This window comes from Myotis myotis, unplaced genomic scaffold (genome assembly GCF_014108235.1).
Source record: "Myotis myotis isolate mMyoMyo1 unplaced genomic scaffold, mMyoMyo1.p scaffold_m19_p_5, whole genome shotgun sequence".
NCBI lineage: Eukaryota > Metazoa > Chordata > Mammalia > Chiroptera > Vespertilionidae > Myotis > Myotis myotis.
The window spans coordinates 83,743,976-83,766,858 of record NW_023416357.1 but is presented as its reverse complement, the minus strand read 5'-3'; the positions used below and the strand labels follow the sequence as shown (position 1 = coordinate 83,766,858).

At 55.1% G+C, this 22,883-nt stretch overlaps 1 protein-coding gene across 4 annotated transcripts in view; it reads right to left on the bottom strand.

The window, feature by feature from the left end:
* Nucleotides 1-22,883, bottom strand: part of GTF2IRD1 (GTF2I repeat domain containing 1) — a 110,775-nt gene that overhangs the window by 39,362 nt on the left and 48,530 nt on the right. For all 4 annotated transcript variants that reach the window (XM_036309868.1, XM_036309867.1, XM_036309864.1 and 1 more), the window contains 9 exons: nt 18,487-18,512; nt 17,422-17,530; nt 16,586-16,623; nt 16,038-16,118; nt 15,334-15,423; nt 10,615-10,662; nt 9,533-9,598; nt 8,370-8,553; nt 1,033-1,082 (listed from right to left, as the gene is read on the bottom strand). In XM_036309868.1, coding sequence (XP_036165761.1) covers nt 1,033-1,082; nt 8,370-8,553; nt 9,533-9,598; nt 10,615-10,662; nt 15,334-15,423; nt 16,038-16,118; nt 16,586-16,623; nt 17,422-17,530; nt 18,487-18,512 — 692 coding nt within the window. The remainder of the gene's footprint in view (nt 1-1,032; nt 1,083-8,369; nt 8,554-9,532; nt 9,599-10,614; nt 10,663-15,333; nt 15,424-16,037; nt 16,119-16,585; nt 16,624-17,421; nt 17,531-18,486; nt 18,513-22,883) is intronic.

Below are 22,883 nucleotides of genomic sequence, written 5' to 3'. Positions count from 1 at the left end.
AGAAAGTTCCCGCTGCCGGGGAAGGAGTGAGAGACGGCAGTGAGCAGCCACCCCTCTGGGGTCTGGGTCCTATCTCTAGGGCTCCCCCACCTCCGGGGCTGGCCCTCCTGCCACTGGTCTTGCTGACCCGTTTTCTCCTCAGAGCCACAGCAACCACATAGGGCCCATCCAGGAAATGCCCACTCACTCACAGCCACCCCTAGGGCTCCCCAATAGGCACTCCGACGTGGTTCCCTGTCCCCCCACTGACGCTACACTTGATCTCAACCGAAAAGCTGAGAAGTGATACTGCACCCCCACAATGGGAGGGGCAGAGCCTCCCCTCAGAGCCTGGCCGGTCCGTTTCTGTTTCTCAGGTATGGTCCACTCTTCATGCTTCCTCTCCCTCCACACTCACCTCCTCCCATCCCTTCTTGGCTCAGCTACAGCTCCCCTTCTCTAGGGAGCGGAGCCCTCCTTGCCCTTGGGATACCCCCTCCTCTGACTTCCAAGCATAAGAGCAAGGCTGATTGCCTAATACAGAGTGGGCAGGGCAGCTGGCTTCCCAGGTGGATAGTGGGCGGCTCCTGCATCCTATGGAATCCCTCCCCCACCCCCAAACCCCCTGTGGAGTCTCTCACTCAAAGCTGGCAGGCTACAGCCCATCCCCACTGCCAGCTCACCTTACCCAGGCCCCCAGGCCCTGAGGTTGTAGCCAGCCCCACCCCTAGAGTGGGCCTCCACACCCAAGCCAGGTCAAGGTCATGGTGCTGGGACAGTGGACCCCATCCTGAGCTGCAACCTTACCTTGAAAGCCCTGTCTCTTCAGGTTCCTGTCCACAAAAAGGTCCCCTGAATCCCTCTCTGGGGGCAGATCAGGGGGTTGGGGGAAGAAGCTCCTGAGACCCAGGGACAAAGGTGGAGCAAACCCGATGGGGAGGGCAGTTGGGGAATGTCAGGGGAGGACAGAGGAAGCAGGAGGGGTGGTGGCAGAAGCCTGGGACCCCTCCCACGCCCAGCCCGCACCTTAGCCCATGACCCTGTGCAGGGTACCTTGGCTGTCCGTGATGGGCTCTTTGACTCCTTCGGTGAGCAGCTCAGGCCTGGAAAATACAAGTGGGGCTATCACCAAGGTCCCTCCAAGCCTCCTTCATCCTGCACAGACCGCCCCTCTAAGCCTCAGTCTACACATCTGTGCAATGGGCTCTTCTGCCTTTGGACAGTCCAGGTCTGGGGTCGCTGCCCTTCTCCTTGCAGCTGTCCTGCTGATCCATGTGTGAGATCTGGGCCGGGTGTGTGTGTGCGTGTGCAAGTGCGAGTGCGAGTGCGTCTGCGCTGGGCTCTGAGGATTCAGGCGGGAGTGAGACCAGCCTGGTCCTGGCCTGGTGGGGCTGACACCCTTCCTCTCAGTTCCAGGACGCTGCCTGACTGCCACTATCCAGGGTCAGAGCACATGGTCTGGGGAGTCCCCAGAGAACCGGCTGTAAGTGCAGGAGCCACTGGGGATGACTATGTGGCAAGTTCTCGGAGGCATAAGGAAGGCCCGAGTTTCTGGCTGAAACCTGAGAGCTGCCATTTCACTTTGGAGTCAGGGGCCTCGGGGACCAGGCCCAGTTTTCCACTAATGTCTGCATCTCCACAGACTCCACAAAGCCCTTCCCAGACATGAGGGAACCGCCCCATGTCCTTGAAGCAGGCACTGCTTCCCTCATCCCATTCTCAGGGCCAAGAGACTGAGGCATCGGGAAGGTTAGTAACATGCCCAAGACCCCACAGCTCCAGGGGCAGAGTGCAAACGAAGTGCCCCTCTCCCCCCCACTGCAGCCTCTCCAGCTGGGGGACACCCCCTCCCCACGCGGACCTCTGTTTTCTGATATGAAACGAGAGAGTAACCCTGTCCGGGCTCAGACAGAGGGGAGCAGGCCTTACAAATCCAAGTCTGGGAGACAACGCCGGACTGTGGAAGTTACTTTGGCCTGGGCGTCGGGGGTCCTGCTCCTGACCCCCTAGGTGACTGTGGGGGCAGCATTCTACCTTCCGAGCCCCAGTCTCCCCATGAGGAGAAGGGAAGAGGTGGTGGTGGGGGATCTGAATACAGTCGGAGGCCGTTTCCAGCTCCCGAGATTGTGGGCCAAGGCAGGCTGTGCCCCTCCCTTCCGGGCCCCAGGAGCCCAGCCCTGTGCCAGGGACTGAGCTAATGCCGATGCCTGCTGCCAGGACAGGCATCAAGTCCTCATCCGCTGGCCGCCTGACCTGGGGGCAGAGTGCCCTGAGAGTCTGGCCTCTGGCCTCTGGCCTCACTCCCAGGCAGGGTCTCTGTGTCACTGCTCGGCCACCTCTGCGACAGAGAGCTCATCACCTTTGTGGGTAGCCTCCCCACAGAGCCCTCCTCACACTAGACCCTGGTCTGCATCCCTTCCTTCCCTTCGGGAGATTTGAAGTGGCTGTTACCTGTCCCACTCCTCCAGGCCGTCAGCTCTCCTCTGGCCGGCCGGCCTCCCCAGCACCCTCAGGCTGCCAGACCCCACACCCCCACCACCCGGGCAGGCCCGCGCTAGCTGGACCAGGCTGCACTGAAAATGGGGCATTTAGAGTCAGTGCCGTGTGAGAGTTAGTCTGGTCCTTGTCCCAAGTTCCCGGGAGAGAACCTCTAAATCTTTGGCATTTCTGGAATGACAGGAGTGTCTGCTATTCATGGCGAGCCTCTGGGATCGCACCTATGTTTCTGCTAATAAGCTGACTCGGGATTCAGGAAGAGCAAGCATGTGACTAGAGGACTGGGGCTACCAGCCACCTGACATCAGCTCAACCTCCTGACTTTTCGTGGGGGTGGGGGAGGCTGGAGACAGCCAAGCCTAATGCATCCCAGTACACACTGTGGGCGCTGAGCTCGGTGCAGAGGCCTGGCTAATAAATCGGTGCGCTGAGAGCCTGCCATGCCTGATTTCATGGTAGAGGGTGTGGAGGAAGCTCTGTGCCCAGTGCCCTCCCAGACCTCACCCTTTGTGTCTCTTCAATTGGCTGGTCCTGACTTGTATCCTCTATTTAAAACTGCGATCATACTATAGCCTCCCTGAATTCTGTGAGTTGTTCTAGCTAATTATTGAACCTGGGGGAGTCATGGGAAGCCAGTTACTCAGAAGTGTAGGTGGCCCAGGGCCCCTGGACTTGTGGCTGGTGTCTGAGTGGGGATGCTCTTGTCTTGCTGGGGTCTGTGCCCTGACCCGGTGGGACCTGCTAACTCGGTGGTCAGCATCAGAACTGCACCCTGCGCCGCAGCACTGCATTCAGACAGAACCTCCCCCACCGCTCCCTGGGCCTCAGTCTCCCACCGAGAGACTCCACCCATAGCTTTAAATGTCTAAAGGGCTTGTAAACTTTGGAGAATTTGATAAAAGCAAGGGACCATCTCTCCAGAAAAATGCAAAGAATACAAAAATTTGCATACAAGTTCAAGGATCTGGGTTAATAATGTTTTTTGACAAAAGGTTTAGAAAGTTTAATTTGATTTTTGTGCCAACTCTAATTACTAGGTAGTGGTTGCATAGAGTATTGCTTAGAAGGCTGTGGAGGTCAGGTCCAGGAAGTGTCAGAAAGTGTCAATCAATTAGTGATGTCTCCTGGTGTGATTAGTGATAATTTCTCATTTATATAAACATATCTATATTATAAAAGTCCTGTGGCCCTAACCCCGTAATGACCAAAGACTGGCGCAGGTGGGCGGGGCTGTGAGCACAGCAAGGCGCATGGGTGGGCGGGGCCATGCGATTTCGCGCGCTGGGCTTCTAGTATGTATATGTATGTGTATACATATATATGTATACACACACACACACATACATATGGGCTGAATTGTGTCTCCCCAAACTTCATATGTTGAAGCCCTAACTCTCAGTACTTCAGAATGTGACTATTGGAAAACAGTGTCTTTAAAGAGGTGATTAAATTTAAATGAGGACATTCTGTCCGGTGGCCTTGAAAGGAGAGGAGATTAGATCATGCAGAGAGAGGTACCAGGGACGCGTGTGTACAGAGAAAAGACCATCTGAAGGCCCAGCAAGGAGGTGGCCATCTATCTGTGCGCCAAGGAGAGAGGCCTCAGGACAAACGAACCCTGCCAACACCTTGATCTTGAACTTCTAGCCTCCAGAATTGAGAGAAATAAGTTGATGTTGTTTAAGCCACCTAGACCAGCCGTGGGCAAACTATGGCCCGCAGGCCGGATCCGGCCCGTTTGAAATGAATAAAACTAAAAAAAAAGAAGACAGTACCCTTTTATGTAATGATGTTTACTTTGAATTTATATTAGTTCACACAAACACTCCATCCATGCTTTTGTTCCGGCCCTCCGGTCCAGTTTAAGAACCCATTGTGGCCCTCGAGTCAAAAAGTTTGCCCACCCCTGACCTAGACTGTAATACTTTATTATGGCAGCCCCAGCAAACTAATATTCATATATTCAAACTAATATTCATATATACATACATACATATATGCGCATATATGTATATCTATTCAGATGTATTTCACATAACATAAAATTCACTTTTAAAGCGTGCCAATCAGTGGTTTTTACTATATTCACAAAATTATTTATGTAGCCACACTTCTATCTAATTCTAGAATCTCACCTCCCAAATGTATCCTTTTTATAAGTAAGATTAATGAGAAGTGGCTATTTTTCACTTAATTGTCCCAATAGTATTTGTGCTAATTTTTAAAATGAGGAATGCTATAATAAAGGTACTTGAGTGCTCAATCTCTCTCCTCCAATCATCTCTTAAAACTATCCCAGTCTTTCATCCCCACACCCCACGTGTTGCACTGGATGAGGTTAATCACTCTCCCACTGGAATCACTTTCTTCACTTGCCTTTCAGGAAACTGGAATTAAAGTCACTTTTAAAAACTGCTACATTTTTGCCCTGGCCAGGTGGCTCAGTTACTTAGAGCCTCATCCTGTATGCCAAAAGGTTGCGTGTTCGATTCCTAGGGCACATACCTAGGTTGCAGATTTGATCTCTGGTTGGGGCGGGTGCAGGAGGCAACCGATCAATGTGTCTCTCTCACATGGATGTTTCTCTCTTCCCCCCCTTTTCTCTCTCTCTAAAAATCAATAAAATACATACCCTCAGGTGAGGATTAAAAATAAATAAATAAATAAATAAATAAATAAATAAATAAATAAATAAAATGGCTATATTGTTGAAGAAATGGACTCCTCATACAGGTAACCCCATAGATAAATCTCAGAAGCTAAGTGAAGGAGGCCGACGCCAAAGGCTGCACACTGTCTCACTCCGTTTACATGACATTCTCGAAAAGGCAAAATGATAGTGGAACGCTGACCAGTGGCTGCCAGGGGGTCAGGGCTGCCAACAAAGGGGGCATAGAAAGTTTTTGGAAACTGCTTTGTATCTTGATTGTGGTAGTGGTTTATGAGACTTAGTTTGTCTAAGTTCAAAGAGTTGTACATTTAAAAAAGGCGAATGTCATTGAATGTAAATTAAACCTCAATCAGCCTGACATTTAAAAAAAAAAACACCAAACCCACACAGACTGAGTTCTTAGAGAGCCAGGTTCTTCGCTAAGCTTTGCTCTCTACTGCTATCCCATGAAGTGGCACAGTGCACCCCATGTAACACCCCAAGGACCCTGCTGAAGGTCACTGGGAGTAACGACGAAGATCCAGGAGACCACCTCTCCCTCTGCCACAGGGCCACCAGCCTCACGTATTTCTCAACATAAAACAGCATTAAACAATGCTCAGGTGCCCTGGTTGGGTAGCTTGGTTGGTCAGAGTATCGTCCCAATATGCCAAGATTGTGGGTTCCATCCCTGGGTCAGGGCACATACAAGAACCAACCAATGAATGCACAGATAAGTAGAACAACAAAGAAATGTTTCTCTCTCTTTCTGTGTCTCCCACTCTCTCTTTCCCTTCCTTCCTCTCTAAAACCAATAAATTAGAAAACCCCACTGCTTAGGAGCACAGGGGAGAGACTGCGTCTGCAGGTGAACAGCAAGGAAAGTCGGTTCACGTGGATTTGCTGTTGATTTGGTTCCTACCTCTGAGCCGCCCAAGGGCTTCAGTTCTGGGTTTAAGGCGATGGATGTGGCAAGCTGTCTCCAGGTGCACGTAGCCTCCCAAATGCTGATAGCTCCAACTCTCTGTCCCCACCCTGACCTCTCCACTGAGCATCAGGACTGTCGGTCCCGTTATCCACCTGCTGTATGTCCCTCCCTGAAAGGCCCAATGAATCTCAAACCTAACACATGTCACACCCAGCTCTTTATTTTTTTAATTTAAAATATATTTTCATTGATTTCAGAGAGGAAGGGAGAAGGAAAGAGAGATAGAAACATCAATGATGAGAAAGAATCATTGACTGACTGCCTCCTACACGCCCCACACTGGGGACTGAGCCTGCAACCCAGGCATGTGCCCTGACCGGGAATCGAACCGTGACCTCCTGGCTGATAGGTCGCTCAATCACTGAACCACACCAGCCGGGCCGGACCCAGCCCTTTACTACGGCCTCCACCCACATCATCTCCATCTCAGAAAATGGCATCAGGGCCAGCCCGGGTGCTCAGCCTGCAACCTTTGAGTCAGTCAGGACTCTATTCCTCTCACATACCACACCTAACGTATCAGCGAATTCTTCAAAATACTCCCCGACTCTGACAACTTTCAGTACTCCCGCCCCACCTTTACCCAGTTCAAGCTGCTGCCCTGTCCCCTGGCCAGAGTGAAGCCTCCTCGCTGGTCCCTGCTTCTGCCCCTGCCCATACCCCGAGTCCCCTGTGCCTCACAGCTGGAAAATAAAAATAGGCCCAAACATGTCACTCTCCTCAAAACCTCCCAGTGAGTTCTCACTAAGTGTGAAATAAAATCCGAACTCTTTAAGCCAGCCCAAGACCCGGTGTAATCATCATACTGTCATTTTATTCAGTGAGATGGTCCAACTCAAGGGCGGCACTTGGTGGCATTTGCTGCCATAGCATAGCCGGGCACATGGTTGGCTCTCAAGCTGTATTTGTTGAAGGAAGGAACCAGGTATCCTCTATGTTCGCCTCCTGAAGCTCCACCTTCCCTGCCTCTCCTGATGCAAACCAGGTCCCATGGGAGAGCTCCCCTTCCCGTGCTCCGTCACCAGCTGCCACTCTAGGTGTGAAGACCACCTCAAGCTTCCCAACTCCTCTAAGGGGAACACACCCTTCAGAGTGGGTGCAGGGTAGCGAGGGTCAATGGGGGGCCGGGGGGTGGGAGGGGACATCTGTAATACTTTCAACAATAAAGATTAAAAAAAAAGTCTTCTCTTACTTGCCACTTTCAACCGAACCAAACCTAAATTTACAAGACATAACAGTAACACGGAGAAGCAACAAACAGAACAGGTCCTCCCCAAAGTCCTCCCCCTCCTTTCAAAAATTAATAGCTCCTCCACCTCCTCCAGAGAGACTTCATGCCACACAGCTCCCCTGGGCTCTCGCTGACAACGCTGAAATGCCCGAGGAAACAAGAAGGACTGGAAATGCCGCAGCCATCTCTTCCAATCCTCGCATAATGGGCGCTGCCCTCAGCAGTGCCCTGATGCCCCTGACCCAGGTCACCATCACCCCTTCCCACAGGATGCTCAGAATGGTCCAGGAGAGCCAGCCGGCGGGCACATTCCCATTCCACGTGCTGGAAAACTGGCGACGGAGGGACTGGCAGGCCTGGGCTGGGCCTGGATAACCTTGTGCCTGCCCAACTGGGCCCAAACCCCAATGAACACCCCACTCTTTATTTTTATTTATTTTTTTAAAATATATTTCTTTATTGATTTCAGAGAAGAAGGGAGAAGGAGAGATAGAAACATCAATGATGAGAGAGAATCACTGATTGGCTGCCTCCTGCACGCCCCCCACTGGGGATCAAGCCCGCAACCTAGGCATGTGCCCTTGGCTGGAATCGAACTTGGGACCCTTCAATCCACAGGTTGATGCTCTATCCACTGAGCCAAGCGAGCCAGGGCTGAACACCCCACTCTTTAAAACAAAACAAAATAAAACAAAAGTCTAAAGAGGGAGATGGCAATTGGATGCTGCTGCTCCTGGATGCTGCGCAAGCCCGGAGGACCCGCAGACCTGGCCAGGCCTTACCCCCTTTTTTGTTTTTTAAAATATATTTTTATTGATTTCAGAGAGGAAGGGAGAAGGACAGAGAGAGAGACATCAATGATGAGAGAGAATCATTGATCGGCTGCCTCCTGCCTCCTGCACACCCCACACTGGGGATCAAGCCTGCAACCTGAGCATGTGCCCTGACCGGGAATCAAACTGTGACCTCCTGGCTCATAGGTCAACGCTCAACCACTGAGCCACGCTGGCTGGGCAAGGCCTTACCTCTTAATGACGAACTGGATGCTGTTGCTGGCCTCCAGGATCTTCCGGAGCTTGGCAATCCCGAAGCAGTTGGGCCTGCGGAGGGAGATGCCTTCAGGCAGCCCCACCACAAACAGCTCCTCTGGGTACATCAGGAACTTGGAGTAGGGCACCTTGACGGGCTCCGAGATGCCAATGGCCTTGGCTGCAGAGACACAGCTGCTGTAGGGCCACCAGAGCTATGGGGCCACCGGCCTCAACTCCCGCGTCCCCTGTCTGCACGGGGGGCCACAGGTGCCAGAGCCCTTTTAGAGTCAGCACGTAGTTGAGCCTTTCTAACCTTCCGGAGAGGTGAGTACTGCTACCCAGTCCCCAGGCAAGAGACCTGGAGCCCAGGCGGGATGTGCCTCATCTCGGGTCCCAGAGCCCCAGAGGGGAGGTACGTGAATCCCACACTCGTGCTTGCTCCATGCCCTCACACCCAGGCAGTGCAGGAGAAACCACTGCCGGTTGGTGAGACCATGTGTCCCTCAGTTGCCAGAAAAGCCCTCCAGAGGGTCCTCTGCCACCATAAAGAACCCCAAAACTCTGTGTGGCCTAACACCATGCTTTGGGGAGAGGACAGAGCTGAGGTCCAGGCCAGGTGCTGCCTCTGCCTAGTTGTGGGGCCTCAGAGAAACCATGTCACTTCCCCAGGCCTCATTCTCCTCATCTGTGAAATGGGTATTAGGACACAAGGATTTTGTGAGATGGGACGAGAGAACCTGTGAGAAGCACTTAGCCAGCACCTGGCAAACCACAGGCGCTTAATAAAGAAAAGCTTTCTATCCTGCCTCCCCATCCTCTCCTGGTCTCTCTAGTAGGAAAGTCCTTGCTATGTAACGAGTCCTCCTGAGGACCCTGAACGACGGTGCCATTGAGGACAGAGGGGCCGTTCTTACAGTGGAGTAAGGACCTCTCCCACCGGAGGCTGAGGCGGATGGGTGTGCGTGAGCCTGCTGGCCGAGCGGGCCAAGGTGCAGCATGCAGAGGTGGGGTTCTCTGGCAGTGCCTGTCTCCCTGGCTGCCCCATCCCTTTCCCAGTGGGTCCCTGCCCTCGCTGCCCTCCCCACCTTGTGCCCAGGCAGGGAGCAGCTGGGAGGGGGGGCCAGGCCAGGCTGCCGGCCCTGCTGTTCCTTGCTCACCGTATCTCGTGTTGAAGAGCAGCTCCACTTGCTTCCGCAGGGGCCGGATCACATCGCCGTGGCCGTCTGAAAGGCAAAAGCAGCGTGGAGCCCCCTCAGTGGCAGCAGCACCCTGCTTCTCAGCGCAGGGCCCAGCTCTGCTGGCACCAAGAGGGACCCTGTGGTGGGACCTTGGGATGGGGCAGGCCAGGTAACCCAGTCCTTCAGAAATGGCACCCCAGACAGGCCTGCAGCTCCGGGACTCCAATCCTGCTTGTGAAGCCCAGTCTAGGGCATCCCCAGGCTGAGCGGAGGTCTGGAAGGTTTTGTGGCCCAAGAATGATAACGGGCCTTTCTAGGTAAAGTGTCACTCCAGACAAGCTCAGCGAGTTACTTAACCAGTTAACTGCCACGATATTTTGAATTTAATTAAAAAAGGTCCACCGCTTGCCTCTACGGCCGCTTATGGCGTACAAATGGTTAACCAGTAAACACTAAGCCTGCAAATTGAGGATGCTGCCACCAGGCAGTGGACTTTAGTTAACACTTCGTGGTTCCAGCTGCCTGGCCTGGTTGGGGAAGTGACCCTTCTCTCCTTTCCTCTGACACCCACTCATTCCACTGCAGGAGCAGCCACTCCTGAGATGAAACGGGCCCATCCTCACGTTGGCCCCCCCTTCCTGGCCTACTCTCATTTTCAGCAGGAAGGGAGTGAGCGTGTTCCTAAGACTGAGCATGCCTGATGGACACCAAGCCCATTCTGGGCTTTCAGGCCGACATTGCACTTGCTCAGGAAGACCGACTCAGCCCTCATCCTTAAGATCTTTGTGGATGATGGGGCAAACAATTAAGAAATAAAGAAAGGGAAAAAAATCTTCGTGGAAAGAAGTGTGTATAAAAGCAAAAATCGAAAGCCTTACAGTTTCCCTTCCCAGAAAGCCCTGCGGTACCTCTGACCAGGTGCCTTCTAGGAAGCAGGTCTGCAAACCTCCCACCTCAGGCCGCCCACTGGACTCCATCCCCAAACGAGGTGTTGAAGAGAGAGAAAGGAGAGATGAGGGGCAGGGGAGGCCGCAGAGATGGGGAGGTGGTCAGTGCCTTACCCTCCACAGGCCGCTCCTCTGGCCGCAGGTCCTCGCTGGGGCCTTTGTCTGAAAGAGAAGAGAGGATGCTGGGAAGCCACGTTCATCACCTCCTGCACCCTGTGGTGCCAAAGTCAGGTCAGACAGGTGAGGAGTGGCAGGCCGGGGGGCTCTGACGCTGGAGCTGGCATAGTGACCCCCAGACGGGATCAGGGATCTTGACTGAGCACAGGCACCCCGCCCTCAGCCCCACGTGAGGAGGGCAGGTTCAGAGACCAGGCATCCCATCACATTTGGCAAGCACCCCCGAGGGCCAGCCCCGTGCCTGTCCGTCCTTCTTACTACGCACTACGTTCCGTTCCAGGCACCAAGGACACACAGGAGCAAGACAAAGCCCTGTCCTCCTGGAATGATGCAGACATAACACACATTGGCAGATGGTACTGATGCCATCGAGAGAAACAGAATCAGATAAGGGCACAGAGGGAGGGGCAGGTGTAGGGCATGGAGCCATCCCAGGTCTGGTGGTCAGGGGGTGGGGCTGGTGAGGTGGCACTGGCACCAGCCCAGGCTGCCAGCTATGGGTCCAACCTTGTTTCCAGATGCTTATTGTCCACAGGTAGCAAGGACGCAGGGCAGCAAATGGGAGGTGGCTGCTGAGGCTGCGTGGAGGTAGAGAGGGTCCTTGCTGGCCTGGGGGGTCCGAGGCGGGAGGCTTTCTGCAGGAGGGGATGCCTGGGCTGGACCCCGGTGTCCATGAAAAGCAGAGGATGGGAGGGACACAGGCAAGGAGGGAGGCACAACATGGGGAGGGGGCGAACTCTGAGGTGATGGGTTTGGGCTGGGGATGACATGGGAATTGTGACAGTGGGAGTGGGGTGAATGGGCCAGGTCCCTGATGGGTACAGGCCCTCGGCAATGGCCTTTATTGCTGGGGCTGAGGAAGGTACAGGGATTTTCACCATTTGTGACAATTAGACGGGAGCTGTGACGTAGGAAGCTCACTGGTGCCTTCACACGCAGTACTAAGCCCTCCAACAGCTCCTTTTAGCCCATGACATGCAGCTGAGCTGGGGATGGTGGAGCAGGTGGACCCCAGGTCTGCTCTCCCAGCTCTGGAGAGCGTGCAGTGGTGAGGGGTGCAGGGCACCGTCCCCCTGCCCAGAGCTGAAGGAAAGGGGCTAATCCTGGGAGAGCTGTCAATGGTCAAGGCCCGATCACTGATTGAGGAAGGGGAGCCCACACATCTGGGGTCATCAGATAAGCCTGAGCCTTGGGGCTCAGCCTGGAAGGAGCTGGAAGGTTTCATCTATGCAGCCGACTTGAAAAGATGGAGGGCCAGCCCTGAGGTTTAGGCCTAACCTTTCCTCAGGGAAATGGACACCCTGCAGGCAGTGCGTGCTGGGTCCATGTGACCGAAGAACTGGCTGTGGGAGAAGAACCAGCCAACAGCTTTGTGGTTAATGCCCTGAAAACAGCTCTCAGCCAATGATGGGGGGTGATCTGGCAGATCACTAACCCAGCTCCCTCTTCACCCGGCTGCATCATCTCAGCGCATGACGAGTGGGTCTCATGGGCCCTCCGCTCAGCTGCCTGCAGTGGCCACACACCTGGTAACACGACTGTCCTGCCTCAGCCCCACTTCCCACCTGGTGTCCCCGACCTCCTCCCAGATGAATCAATGCACTGCTCTCGGCCAGCTTCTGGGGGACCCACTAATACGCTGGAGAGCAGGGCAGACAGGAAGGCAGGAGTCTGGTGGGGACAGAGGGACAAGCAGGGCCACCAGGGAGGGGTTCCTGGGCAGGTGCCCGTGACAAGGAGGCAGGAACTGTGTCTATCCTAGGATGCAGAAAGCTGCCAGATGGCAATGATGCCACACCTGGAACACCTGTTTAGTTCACCAGGTCGCCTGCGAGGCACAGGAGAGGGGGAGACCGGGCCCTGGAGTCTGCCCCTGCCATGAGCTGTCCATGTTGCAGTGCCAACACCCCCTTCTGTCCCCCGGCAGTAGCAACAGTCTAGAGCACCAGGCCCTGACCCAGCCATTCACAGGGCCCCAAACTGGGAGTGGCTTATGCCAGTCTCGTTGGGCCCCCTCAAATTGGACTAGGTCCTCTCCTGGGGAATCTTTCAAAGGGCGCGGGAGATAAATAAAAAAAAAAAATTGATTTATTCTTCCTGGCACACAGGGCAGGTGCTTTGGGGGTCCACATTCTAAATAAGGGGAACTTGCCATTGACTTTGAACATTCCTGTCCACAAGCTGACTGCTCCCCATTCAACAGTGGGAAACCGGAAACAACCTCAATCAGTGACCACGGGCGTGCCGACACAGCGATACCACGCTGCTGCACAGCTGTCCACGGTGAGGACACGAGGGACAGAGTGTACAAAACAGTAGCCCGTGCATCAGCCTGTGTGCAGTTTCTTGCTGTCAAACCAGCAGGGAGAACCCTTTCCAACAGAAGGGGCACCGTGCTGGTCCATGCCCCCCACCCTCTCGTGCCACCAGCCCCTAGGTCGCCAAACTGGGACCCCGATGCTATCCTCGAATACTGCTGTGAGCACAGCCAGGCACCAGGGGACCTCCTAGTGGCCAGGCCACACTGGCAGCTCACCCTGAGCCTCTGGCCAGCTAAGCTCCCCACCGTCTACACACACGGCTGTCAAGTCTGGTCACACCCAGCCCGTGCCTGACAAATACTATTCCTTCTTCATCACCAAGGGATGGAAAACACATCACAGCTGATTTAGGAGACGAGAAAGATAAAGCACCGAACCTAACACAGCTTCTGTTTTGATGTTTCTTTTTTTTAACTAGTGATTATGTTTTCAATATAGTTGTCAACAGAGCACACTCGATTTTTTGTCTTTTGCATTCTCCTTCGTTGCCTATTTTTAGTGGCTGTGTCAGGAGGAGACCATTAACGGCGCCCTGGTTCTTTCCAATTTTCATTGTCATCAGTAACACGGCTACAAACACTGTGCAGGAAATACTGTCCATATTGCAGATATTTTCCTCGGACTGTATTTCTGGGGTGACCACAGGGAGCTCATTTTCATGGCTCTTCAAGCTGACAAACTTCTTTTATTATTATCATTATTATTATTATTATTACTGGAGGCCCAGTGCACGAAATTCGTGCGGGGGGGGGGGTGTGTGTGTCCCTCAGCCTGGCCTGCAACGATGCCAGCGCCCCTTGCCCTGGCCTCTGGCCAGAGGCCCCTCCCCTCCCTCCACGTGGCCGGGGCCCTTCCCCTCCCTCCATGCGACTGGGACGTGGACGCTGGGCTCGTGTCACTGGGGGCAAGGTGAGCCCAGTGTCCCGCGCCCAGGCCTCTAGCCAGAAGCCCCTCCCCTCCCTCCACGTGGCCACCATCTTTGTTGCTGAGTGATGGTTAATTTGCATATTACTTTTTCATTAGCTAGGATTTTCAAATTTCTTTAAAAAGCAATTTTCACATTTGCATTTGCACCGAGTGAGTACCCATTTCCCAATACACTCAACAAAAGTTATATCCGATTAAAAGGTGCAGAAGACATGGCCCTGTGCAAGCCCTCAATCCTCTGCGCCCATCCACTCGCTGTCTGTTTGCTGGCACAACCAGATGCCCATGCATGTCATGGTGGACACTGGCATGTACCACCAAGATCCCCAGCCTGTTGCCCCAACAGCAGAGACTGTGGTGAGCTGGCAGCCCAGGGAGGTTGCCCCTTCAAGGACCGCCCTTCAGGGCCAGCCCATATCCCATAACCAATTGAGGAATAAAGACCAGGACACCCCAGTTCAACTCAGAACTCTGGGGGGCTGTTCTGGCTCCACAGCCCCCCGTGTGGTTGGTGGAGACTGTTACTGGGGTTGCATCATGGCTCAACCTTTCCTTCTGCCCCCTGTGCTTCCATCCCTTTGTTTACATAGGTGTTGATCGCAAGGGCGGCCCCCAATAAACATCCCACACATTAAACTCCATCTCTGTCCCCTGGGGAACACAACCCATGACGCATGTCCTTGGGCTGTGAGTTCTTGTGCATTTCAGCCCAGTGCTCTGGCCTGTCAAAGCCACAGAGAACATCAGTCTTGGGTGGACTCCCCATTCCTTCCCGAGGCATCTGCATATTGCATGGTCCTACTGCCCGAGGTCCCTTTATCCGCCGGACTAAGGTTCCTGGAAGGACAGAGCCCTTCAGGCCAGCACAGGAAACCTCCCCAGGTGAAGGCTAGGTACCCCTGCAGCCCTGCTTCCCCGACTCGCCCCTCATGCATGGCCCACACGGTCCCTTCTGATGACTCCCAGTCATTTGTGTGGAAATCTTTTCCAGAACTGTGCCTGGGACTGATGCCCAGTCTGCCTAACTGCAATTTGGGCAAAACCTCATCGTGAAGTGCGTTTTCTTTTGACAGCTCTGCTTCCAACCACCATCGCTTCTCAAGTGCTATGGACGGTGGAACTCAGGGATTAGTTGCCTGGGATCTAACTGTCGGGCAGCTGGAGATGTGCACTCATCCACAGCAGCTCCGCAGACCCACGCAACTCCTTAGCGAATGGGGCTCTCAGGTCCTCCTCGCTCTCCCCCATTTCCAGACCATCCTCCCTAACCGGAATGGAGCAAACGGGGGGCGGAGATGTTGTGCCTTTATTCCGTCACCGATTCACACGGCACCACCCACTGGCGCCTGCAGGAAGCCTTTTTATTTATTTTTCCAGTCACTCGTTTTGTCCCCAGCCCATTTCTTACCAGTCATCATCTCCATCCCATAACCAGAATCTTCCGAGGGTAGGTGCCCGGGCATCGAATCTGTCATTTCCTCAGAGGTTGGCGACGGGTCTGGAGGTAAAACTCCAAATGATAAGAGAATCTCCTGCCTGTCCCACCCCGTCACGGTCCCTCAGGGACCCGAGTCCAGCATGTCACCAGAGCAGGACCCTGTAGGAAGCCGTGCCCTGGGACTCTGGGAGGGCAGCCTTAATGGTCAGAGGCCAGGCAGGGCCAGGGGCCTGGAACTATGGGCTCAGTGGTTACCCCATGCTGACCCTCCAGCGGCCAAGTACACCGTCCTCACAGACGTGGAAACTGAGGCTTGGAGTTTCTAAGTCTGGAGTCAAACTCAGATCCTCTTACGCCAATGACTTTTCTTCTCCTCCCTCCTGCCTCCCAAATCCCAGGGGAGCCAGGCCAGAGAGGTAAAGGTGGCGGGAGGGAGCCTTTAGGAAGCCTGGGGCTGGGGCCTGACTCCTGGCACACAGGGCAGATGTGGCTGCAGAAGGCATATGCGATGCCCCACCACCCTCGGGACCGAACTAGAGAACCAATAGGGGTCACCCTAGTCTAGCGGGGAGGGCATAGGGTGGTTCCCATAGGAGCCCTGTTGTGGGGGTTGCTCGATTCCTGTAGGGTCAGGTTGGGGCCACAGGGGCAGCCCTTAGATGCTCGTCCCTTACCTGGGATGGTGACCTGAATGATATCCAGATCTTCTGGCTCCATTTTGATGGGCCTCAGCACCCCCAGCTCCCCGGAGGTTCCTGGGAGGAGACAAGAGATCCAGTCAAATGCGGATGTGAGCGTGGCTAGGCAAGGCGAGCCATTCCAAAACATCCTATCGTCTGGGACTTGCTGGTAGCACCCAGGAAAAGTATCGGCCCCTATGCTCCTGCCCAGACCAGGAACAGAGGGCCAGGCAGGACGGCAGGCCAGGCCTGGTGGCTCTAATTTACAGACCTGGCAGCTGATGCCCACAGAGAGAAAGCCACTCGCCATAGACATACTAGGACGTAGTGGTGATGCCAGAATCCAGGTCTCCCAACTCCCTCCGCGCTACCAAATCCCACCTGCCCCTCCCTGCCCCCACCCCGTGAGCTCCCAGCTGTGCTGCAACTCCCAGATGCTCTGAGGCCTGGAGGGTGAGGGGCAGGGGTGGGCAGAGGATATTAACTAGGACTCCAGGCTCATGGTGGGGTGCTGCACCCTGCGGGGTCCTGCCCCTCCTCACCTGGCCCACAGTCTTCAGAGATCCCGCTCCTGTCTGACCTGTGGGAAGGAAGCCGAGAAACGACATGGCACCAGCCCAGCTCTGCCCTCCAGGCTGCCAATCAGAATGCACCTCAGACCACGCTCACTCCAGCCCCACAGGATGGCCCTCTGAACAGCACGGTTCCCAGTGTCGGGACAAGAGCCTGCTTGCTCTCCTGGGGTGAACTGTCTGGGTGTCCACCTTCCCCCCGAGCTGGGAGCTCCTGAGGCCTCGCTCTGACCACGTTGGGGGCTCAATTTAGCACAGTGGGGGGTTGACCAGTGCTTTCTGGGAGGACTGAGAGCTATAGCCTAGAGGAAGCAAAAGCTGGGCAGGGTCCCTGGATGGATGATTCAGTTAATTCATGGAGCCTGGAGGGGAAGCTGGGCAGGACATGGGGACTTGGGATAAATGGCCCACCCCTGTGTGGGTGGCGCTGGTAGATGGTGACTGGGCCAAAATCTGAGTGTAGGGCCTTGTGGACACACAGGGCAGATGCCTGGTTGCCAAGGAAGGCTTCTGAGACCAGGTGACATGCAGCTAGTTCCCAAGGGGGGACGAGTTCTCCAGGTGGAGGAAAATCGGCGGTCTGTCCTTCTCTGTCCCTTTATCTCCCTGCCCCAGTGGGGTGAGGACACACTGTGTGTCAGGGTGTCTACGCGGGATGACCCTGTGCCTGTGAAAGGGATCAGGGGGTTGGGAGACAGTGGGCACAGCATCCCGGGCCAGTCCCAGGCCTTGTTCCTCCCTGCAGGTGCCGCTACCTCATCCAGAGTGGGGGTGCTCATGGGCTCGGAGCTGGGGTGTGGCCTTACCGAGCAGTCCCTGCCAGGTCAAGAACGGTGGCACGGGAGACTTCTGCAGAGGTGTCCTCTGGCGGGCTGGCTGGCTCCAGTTTCGTGGGGTCTTTGGTAAACTTGTTCCCTGGGTGGAGAGTTGGGGAGGGGCGGGGAGGTCAGGGTGAAGGCTCTCCAGCCTCCTCCTGCCTGGGCAGGGGACTCTGCGTGAAGCTCTTGGGAGCACCCTTGGGTGTGGTCTGGTCTCGGACCCTCCATCTTGCAGGCTCCATGTCTGGCTGGGCCAGGGTGGGTCCTAAGGAAAGAGGCCTTCCCTGGGAGAAGGAATAAGGGCCACAGTGCCAGGGGGGCCAGGGATCTGCGAGGACTGGGAAGGAGGAAGGAGGAAGGAGCTGCCAGCAATGACAGTCCCGACCACCCACAGGTTGCTGGGGCTGAGGGAGCCCTCGGGAAAGGGGCTGAGTCTCCCCGAAGGCCGTGCGACTGGGCCATTCTCTCATGTAGTTACCCCAGGGACCCAGAGGAAGGTGCTCTTATCACACCCACTTCACAGATGTGGAAACTGAGGACCATAAAACCCTGCCAACAGTCACAAAGCTAGTGGGAGGTAGGGCCGGAACTGGGACCCAGGTACACTGCACCCCAACATCCGAGCTCCCTTTGTTGAACCAGGCAGAGGGGGCTTCCCCCTCAGAGGCCTGCTTTCTACCAGCTATGGCCCGGGCTCTGGGGCCACATGCCAGGCCCCACTGCTCACTAGCTGGGCTTCGGGGAAAAGAAAAAGAGAACACTTCATAGGGCTGTTGAAAACGCAATTTAATTAAAATGAAGTATTCGAACAGCTTAGAAGAGTACCTGGCACATGTTAGTATTCAGAAAACATTAGCTTTATTGTTCGCTATTCAGAGCATCCCAGGTCTCGGGGGGGTGTCTGCTCCCGGGAGCTGGGGGCCTGTGCCTGCCCGGGTTGCAGAAGCCACACCCAGGATCCTCTCCGTCCCAGGCCTAGTGTAATGGCAGCTCAAGCACTCTTGGGGGCATCAGCTTGGTGCTTCAGAAAGATAAGATGGTACCCACACATACCTGTGAAAATTCGCTCATCAAACATCCTGGAGAGAGAGGAGAGACGGGCATGAGAGCGGTGTAGCCGCAGGGCTCCCGCAGGCTCAGGGTCCCCCCTTCAGTGACGGTCACTGGAGTCCTACATGCACGGCTATAGCTGCAGACCTGGGACCGGGGCTGTGGCCGCATGAGGACAGGAGAGGGTGTGGTCTGGAACAGCCAGATACCCCAACAGCCAGATACCCGAAACCATTTCTCCTCAGCCAGGGAAGGCATGGGCAGGCCCCCGGGGGGTTCTGGATGGTCCAACATGCTCAGCACGATGCCTCAGGGGCCTCGTCCAGCCCTGAGCTCTCAAGGCCACAGCTGATGGATGACTCACGCCTTTCCCACCAGGGCCCCGCAGGCTTTTGCCCAATCCTGCCTGTGTCTCAGGGACAGTCATGGAGAGACCCTGCTCCCAAGAAGCTGTCTGGTGACTGCATAAGCCAGGCCTGTCATCAGGTCACAGACATGCAAGATGACACCTGGGACCCCTCATGTGTCTCAGAAGCCCAGGGGGCCCAAGCAGAAAGGGAGTCAGGAAAGACTTCAGGGGAGGGATGCCAAACTCAGGTGAGATGGCTGAGAGGTTCTCTAGATAAACCACGGGGTGCGGTGGCGGGGGGGCGGTGAGGGGTGGGGGTGCAGGGAAGCTCCACCTGGCTGATGCTCAGGCACATGGTCACCCTGTGGGCAATGAGGAGCTCCGAGGGGCACAGCACTATCAGATCACTCCATCCTCACCCAGAGAATGGACTGGAAGGGGGATGGCTGGAAGGCTGGGCCAGTCAGAGACCCCTGAGTCATGCTGGCGAGAGACCTAGAAATTTGGCCAGGAAAATGAGATGGAGGAAAGGTGGGCAAGGTGGTCTGTCCTTAGTCCCAACCAGGGTGGCACCCAGTGGGTTGGGGAGTCCTGGGCAGTGGGTCTGGGGCCTGCAGTCAAGCCTGTATGCCAGGGAATGGCTGGACAAGGGGACCGGCCCTCAGTCGTTGAACCCAGGCTACAGCAGCGGCATGGGACCAATGAAGGGGAGGTCTGAGTCCAAAAGCAAGGGGCAATGCCCAAGCTGGGCCCAGTGGGAAAGTCAAACACATGCAAAACAGTTAGCAACAGGATGCAGGGCCCAGTCACCGGGGCGGTGAGGCCACAGCACGACCTGACCTCAGGCATGGCTTCCCGTTCTCATTCCGAGCAGCCCGGCTCCCCTGCTGCTCCCGGAGGCCCGTGCTCACGGGGTCCCACGTGGCCCAGAAGCAGCCAGGGAGGAATTCTGGAGGAAAGTGGCTTCCTCAGCCTCTCCCAGGGACCGGAGGCTGCCAGTGTCCCTGTGGTTTTATTATTTATGGTTTTAGTTATTTATGGGGAGCACAGGATGGGGGCTCGTGCAGTTCCCCGGTGGAGTTGGGGGGCAGATGACAGGGAGAAGGTCTGATGGTGGCTCTAAGACTGTGACGGACATTCTCACAGGCTGCCTAGCGTAAGGGCCGTTGGATGGGCGTTGACCACGTAACTGTAATCTTCCACCGCACAGGCCACACACTTTCCCTCTTAAGTTCTGCCTCAGGTGGAACTGACATGTCGTCCCCTCCGGTGTGAATTCAGATGCCCTCACCAGGGGCTCATGTCCTGGAGGGACGGGGATTTGGAGGCCAGGGCTCGGCACAAGTGTGAACCTGGGGGCCAGGGAGCCCCCTGCCACCAACAAGAAGCACAGGCCTTGAGAAGGGGCTTCTCCTTTTGTAGGAGAGCACCCTGCCCTCTCCCCACCCTGGGCAGACACCTAGGCTGAGGCAGAGACTCCACCTTCTGGCTGCTTCCTAAGCCCCCTTTTTTTCTGACCCATGTCGCTAGAATGATCCCAGATGCTCTATTGATGAGGCTGAGATGTGTAGTAGTGGGAAATGTACACAGGGCTCAGAACGGAGCAGCAACTGTTCTAGTCATTTAGTGCATGGACAATCACTATAGCCCCATTTTACAGATGAGACAAGTGAGGCACAGGGCAGTCAAGTAATTTGCCCACGCATGTGCCCTGGCTGGGAATCGAACCGTGACCTTTTGGTTCATAGGTCGATGCTCAATAGCTGGGAAATGGTGGGGCCAGAATTGGAACCTAGGCCATCAGGGCTGATGTGCTTAGCTACTACTTTATATATCAGGGAAGTGAGGTCAAGAAAAAGAACCGGTGTTTATGGAGCATGTCAGGTGTGTTATGTCCACTTCCTCAGTTTATGTTGAAGAAAACCATTGTTCCTGTTTTTAGAGAGGAGGAAACAGGCTCAGAAGAGAAGTTGCTATTCAACGTTATCAAGATGTGAGTGGTCACCCAGTCAGTGTGGCTCAGTGGTTGAGCATCGACCTATGAACCAAAAAGTCATGGTTCGATTCCCAGTCAGGGCACATGCTGGAATTATGGGCTCGATCCCCAGTTGGGGGTGTGCAGGAGGCAGCCAATAGATGATTCTCTCTCATCATTGATGTTTCTATCTCTTCCTCTCTGAAAGCAATAAAAATACATTAAAAAAGAAAAAAGATGTGAGTGGCTTCAAGCCCAGTCATCTGATGCCAAAGCTGCCTCATCCAGGAAGCCCCATGGGTTTGCTGCTCAAATGCCATTGAGTCTACACCGGGAACGTTTCGAAGTGACCACCCCTCATGATGGGCAGTGGCCTCTGGGAGCAGGTGGGGACTATGCCTGCTCTTTCATAAAATCTTCAGGGGAGCCAGTGAAGGGCTGAGCGTGTAGGAGGGACATGCTAGTGAAGCATTAAATGAGCTATAGTTTGGCTTGAGGGAGATGAAACACACGGTCAAGCACATAAGGGGACACTGGGATGTCCTTGTTGTTTTCTTCTCCCCTACCCCCCTATTAAGAGTCAACGGAAGAAAATGGACTTAGGCAACAGCAAGAGGGATTTAAGCTAGACAGCAGTAACACTGCCTGATGACTGACTACAATGCACCTCCAGAGTCATTCATCAAGTGGGCTCCACAGGAGGGTTGTAAAAGCGCATGAAATGGCTCCAATGCAGATGCAAGCAAGGAGTGTGCTAATGAAGGAAGGGGGCGTGGTCTTCCAGACGCTGAGAAAAACAAAAGCAAGCCTTGAAAGGCAGAGACAGGTGGGAAGCTGGTCCAGGTGGAGGAAGAGCTTCAGCAAAGGCCCACAGGCAGGGGAGGTGGCAGGAGTTCCTGGGGATGTGGGAAGGCAGGGCAGCAAGAAGGCTGGCTCGGTGGCTGCCAACAGGCCAGAGTGTGCCCTGCACCCTGAGGGCCAGAGGCGGTGAAGGCTTCTGGGTGGGAGACCCTCACTATCAGCCCTGACTTCCAGAATCATCTCCTGGGAGGCATCAGGAGGCCCACCCACAGTCCTGGCCAGCTGCCTCAGCCTTCTGTCCTCGCCCAGGCCTCTCACATGAGCCCTCTTCTCTTCTTATCTCCACCCCTCTCTTCCCTGAGATCCCTTCCTGGCCCAGACTGACAATGTTCAGATTTTTATCTAACCCAGGCCTCTCTCCAGAGCTCCTGACATCTCAACTTGGCCTCTGAGAATGTCATCTCCTGATCTTCCCTGAGTTCACATATCCAACGTGAACTCACTCGGAAACATGGGGGTGATCCCTGTCTCCCTGCTCCCCTCCCGGCTCCCACATTCCATCCACCAGCAAACCCCATCACAGCTGAGCATCTGTCCCAAATCCCGCCACTTCTCTCCCTCCACCGGCCACGCTGGCCTGGCTCACTGCTCAGCCTCCTGCCAGTCTCCCCACCTCTGCTCAAGTCTCCCCGCAGCCAGAGGGCCTGTGAGACCCCGCCTCTGGCCTCTACCCGCCCTGCAGAAGTCCTACCCACCACCCTAGAGCAATTCTCAACCTTTGCTCACTCCCGGCCTCCTTGCAGCCCCAGGCAATCTAGGCTGCTCGCTGAGGCCATCCCTTCCGCCCAAACACTGCCCAGCTCTACATGGGCCCACCCTTCTTAGATTCCCAGCTCTGGCTTAACAGATGGGGCCTTCTCTCAGAGGCCCCTGACCACCCTACGTCGGCGCCCTCAACCCATTTCTCTTTCTCCCATTACCCAGGTTACTTCCTAAGCTCTAAGAAGTCAGAAGGTATGAGCCCAACTTGGCCAAGCATGCGTGCGTGCGTGCATTTGCTCACGCATTCCATAGATCTGTATTAGGCATCTACTACCTACCAGGGACTGTCATGGTCACTGGGGATTCAGTAATGAGCCAAACACAGCCCTGTCCACGGTCCCTGCTTACTTTATAGTCTAGTGGCAACAAATAAGCGAGCAGGCACATGCGTAAATGAATGCACCAGCTCACACCGCCAAGAGGAAACATCCGGAACAGATGCCTGGGGAGGGA